The sequence below is a fragment of the Babylonia areolata genome, chromosome 14 (assembly GCF_041734735.1).
Source record: "Babylonia areolata isolate BAREFJ2019XMU chromosome 14, ASM4173473v1, whole genome shotgun sequence".
Classification (NCBI taxonomy): Eukaryota; Metazoa; Mollusca; class Gastropoda; order Neogastropoda; family Buccinidae; genus Babylonia; species Babylonia areolata.
Window position 1 is genome coordinate 19,046,471 of NC_134889.1, and position 3,965 is coordinate 19,050,435.

General features: G+C 45.0%; 1 protein-coding gene across 1 annotated transcript in view; it reads left to right on the forward strand.

The window, feature by feature from the left end:
• LOC143289632 (uncharacterized) overlaps positions 1 to 3,652 on the forward strand; it is an 8,635-nt gene extending 4,983 nt beyond the window's left edge. The window contains exons 2-3 of the mRNA XM_076598677.1: positions 1,911 to 2,095; positions 3,249 to 3,652. Coding sequence (XP_076454792.1) covers positions 1,954 to 2,095; positions 3,249 to 3,652 — 546 coding nt within the window. The 5' untranslated portion in view covers positions 1,911 to 1,953. The remainder of the gene's footprint in view (positions 1 to 1,910; positions 2,096 to 3,248) is intronic.
• The last annotated feature ends 313 nt before the right edge of the window (positions 3,653 to 3,965 follow it).

The window sequence follows — 3,965 nt, forward strand, 5'->3', positions numbered from 1 at the left end:
AGGAGTTAAGGGCCGAAACAGTTGACTGAGGGTGGGCTTCTTCTCTGAAGACCTTGTATTTTGTCCAGCTCTCTCCAGAGTTTCTAATACACCGACTCAGGCTTGCAGTTTCAGTTTCAGTTTCAGTAGCTCAAGGAGGCGTCACTGCGTTCATATACGCTACACCACATCTGCCAAGCAGATGCCTGACCAGCAGCGTAACCCAACGCGCTTAGTCAGGCTTGCACGCAGCTGAATAAAAAGTGCATGGGAGCAAACCCAGGTTCTGCCTGTTCCCATGTCCCTTTTTATGGATTCTATTGAGATGAGCATGACCATCTGCTTGGCCGTCACCATCATTGTCTTCGGCGTCGTAGCAGAACTGTGAACTGTGGCATTGTTTATTCACAGTGGAATCTCCTCTCTCTCCTTCTTCCCTCAGCCATCCTCCCATCCCTCTCTGTCTGTCTGTCTTTCCTTCTCTTTCGCTGTCTCTTTTTCTTTTCTCTCTACCTTTCTCTCTATCCGCATCCTCGCTCTACTTTCCTCTATCTACCCGTCTGTCTTTTCCCCTCTCTTGCTCACTCTTTCTTATTTATTATTCTTCACTGATGTTTATTTTCTTCATGTAGTATTTTCTGTTATCCACCCCTCCCCCTTTCACCCTCCCGCCCCACCACTTCCCAATCCAGGGCTGGGTGGGGGGAAAAAGCATGTACCATTTGCTGATCTCATTACCCTGCTGAAATAAAATTTCGTTCATTCATTCGTTCAGTTCCTTCGTCCCTTCCTTCCCTATCTCTCTTTCTTTCTTCCCCTCTTTCTCTCCGTCTTTCTTTCCTTCTGCTTTCCTCTGTTTCTCCCTACCCTCTCGTCCGCCGTCTCTCTCTCTCTGTCTCCCTCTCTCTGTCTCTCTCACTCTCTCTCACTCACTCTCACTCTCTATCTCTCTCTCCCTCTCTCTATCTCTCTCTCCCTCTCTCTCTCTCACTCTATCACTCTCTCATTCTCTCTCACTCTCTGTCGCTCACTCTCTCTCTCCCTCCCTCTCTCCCTCCCTGTCTCTCGCTCACCCCCCTCTCTCTCTTTATCTATCTGTCTCTTTGCATCCCTCTCTTTCCTCCTCTTACTCCTCTTTCCTAACCCCTTGGTAACCACCGCACACACCACATGTCTCTGATCTCTTGGCTTAATGTCCAAATGTCCATGAAAACGCGGCTCAGATATTTACGTTACGCACTTGGAAGTTTGAATTATTATTATTATTTTTTTTTTGCTGACAGTTTTCTTTTCCCCCCTTTCTTTTCTTTTCTATTTTTTTCTTTTTTGTTGTTGTTGTTGTTTGAGAGAGGGGTGGCGTTGTTGTTTTTTTCCCCATCGACGTAATCTATGACAACACGAGACGACAAGGAACATACCGCTTGGGTTTTATGTCACGTGCAGGACATACTGACCTGATCGTATTTCGCCCTCCGGGTGTCCAGACTTCCATGGTCTTTAACATTAAAGGACAATGAGGCCAGGCGGGTAGAGGATTGAGCGACACTAATGAAAAGTAACTCTCTCCATTTCCAGAAAGCTGCACAACTTCAAGCCAGTGCTGCTCATGCTTACCGATTCAGCTAGCATGCAGGTAAATAAATGGTACACAGGGAAAAAAACAAAAACAAAAAAAAACCCGGACACTTCCCCTCCAAAAAGGGAAGTTCGTCCAGGCTTTTTCATGCATCGATCATTTGACATTGGCACGCAGCAACAATGACAGAAGAAATGGTCTTTGCTGTGAGTTCGTGACAGAAGGTGATGCATCTTCTGTTTTTGTTTTGTTTTGTTTGGTTTTTCCTCTTCAAATCCGTTCAGACCTGTGTCGAAGCTTGGAAGTGGCCAATTTGTGTCCAGAATGACACGAGCGCACCTGTCTTCCTGTGCAGAGGCTGATATGCTGCTGACCAGGTGAGCAGAACACACGTCATCATGAGACCGGAAGTGGTGCTTGCTTGCCTCACGCTTTGCCTGGTGGAGGCCGGAAGTTCCCTCAAGCGGCGCCATTTGACGACCGTGCTGTTTGGGAATTCTATTAGATTGGCTCCACAGCCTCAGAGGTCCCAGATTAAAGGTTGGAGGACGCTTTTCTGTCTGTCTCTCTATTTCTGTATCTCTCTACTGTTTCTCTGAATGTCTGTTTGTCTGTCTCTGTATTTGTATTTGTATTTCTTTTTATCACAACAGATTTTTCTGTGTAAAATTCGGGCTTCTCACCCCACGTCGCTACACTACAGCGCCACCCATTTCTCCCACGTGCAGTTTTATTTGTTTTTCCTATCGAAGTGGATTTATCTACAGAATTTTGCCAGGAACAATCTTTTTGTTGCCGTGGGTTCTTTAACGTGCGCTAAGTGCATGCTGCACACGGACCTCAGTTTATCGTCTCATCCGAATGACTAGCGTCCAGACCACCACTCAAGGTCTAGTGGAGGGGGAGAAAATATCGACGGCTGAGCCGTGATTCGAACCAGCGCTTTCAGATTCTCTCGCTTCCTAGGCGGACGTGTTTCCTCTATGCCATCACTCCACTAAAGGTTTGATGACGCTTTTCTGTCTCTGTCTCTTTCTTTCTGTTTCTCTATCTCTCTACTGTTTCTCTGCATGTCTGTCTGTCTGTCTCTATATATCCCCCACACCTATCTCTATCTATCTCTCGATATCTATAAACATACACATTTTTGTGTGTTTTTTTCTCCAATATTCCAATTCGCAAATAAAGTAATTTAAATTAACCATCCAATTACAGGGACTGATCATGATCAATATTCTTAGGGAGGGATTCTCCACCATTTGGAAGTTCAAGCTGAATTGAATAATGGTGGGCAGGCTCTTCAACGGGGAATTCAGGAACAGATAGTATTATATTTGTTTTGTGGAAACACTCAAAGCAATTATCAAAAAAAGGGCAATCGTTTCTTATTTTTAGCAGGATTCGTTGTCCGTGCTCATTGTGTCGTAGGATGTTTCAAGTCACTATTTGCGGCGAACAGTAACAGATTATCTATTTCATGGACTGAAACAGTTTTGATTTGAACCCGATACATTGTTAGCTCTGTATTCAATGAAAAAGCATGATGATAAAGGCATTTGCATTAGCTATGCATTGTTTAATTTCTCCTTTCCTCGTTATAAGTTTAATGTAATGCTCATGGAGAAACTATTTTTCTCCAGTTTCATCTTCAAGCTGTTGAACTTGTGTTTTTTGGTTGCTCTTTCATACGCAGGTATAACAGACAGCACTAGCCATTGGACAGTAGGAGACTTCCTTTCCGACTCAGACCAATCAACTGTCGCCTTTTCTCGCAGTCTTTCCTCCAGGTCCCGTGACTCACCTCGTGACTCCCTGTCTATATTTAGACACAAACCCCTCAACAGAGCTCAGCTCCTGCACAACGTTCTCCGGAAGATCACGCACCAGCAGCAGCAGCAGCAGCGACGAGCGGATGACGCGCCTCTGACGTCACTGATGACGAAGAGACAGATGCTGACGCAGGTGGAGAAGCGAGGCCGACGCTACAGGTGTGACCTGAGCAGGGTGACCATTCAGATGATCCTCAGTTATTTCCGGACAAGAACTCTCTGTGGCTTCAGGGTCACCCGCATGAGATTCGGATTAGGTGGAAAATGAACAGGACAGGGTGTGGAGTTGAATGTTGTACGTGGAGAGATTACACATTTTGATTGGCCAGCATCGTTCAGGTGTCTCATCTAACGAACGAGAAGAAGAAGAATCGTACTGCATCCTTTCGTTCTTTATGTCTGTATTGCATTCATTGTAACAACAATGGTTGAAGCGTGACGCTTATCACGTTATGTTTGTTCTTGTTTTTTTCTTTATATGTACTACTTTGTGTCACTCTGAGAATGAATATCAGACAAGTTTCTGTTGGCTTTGCTGAAGTCCACACAAGCTGCCTTCACAGCTAAATAGGATATAAGGT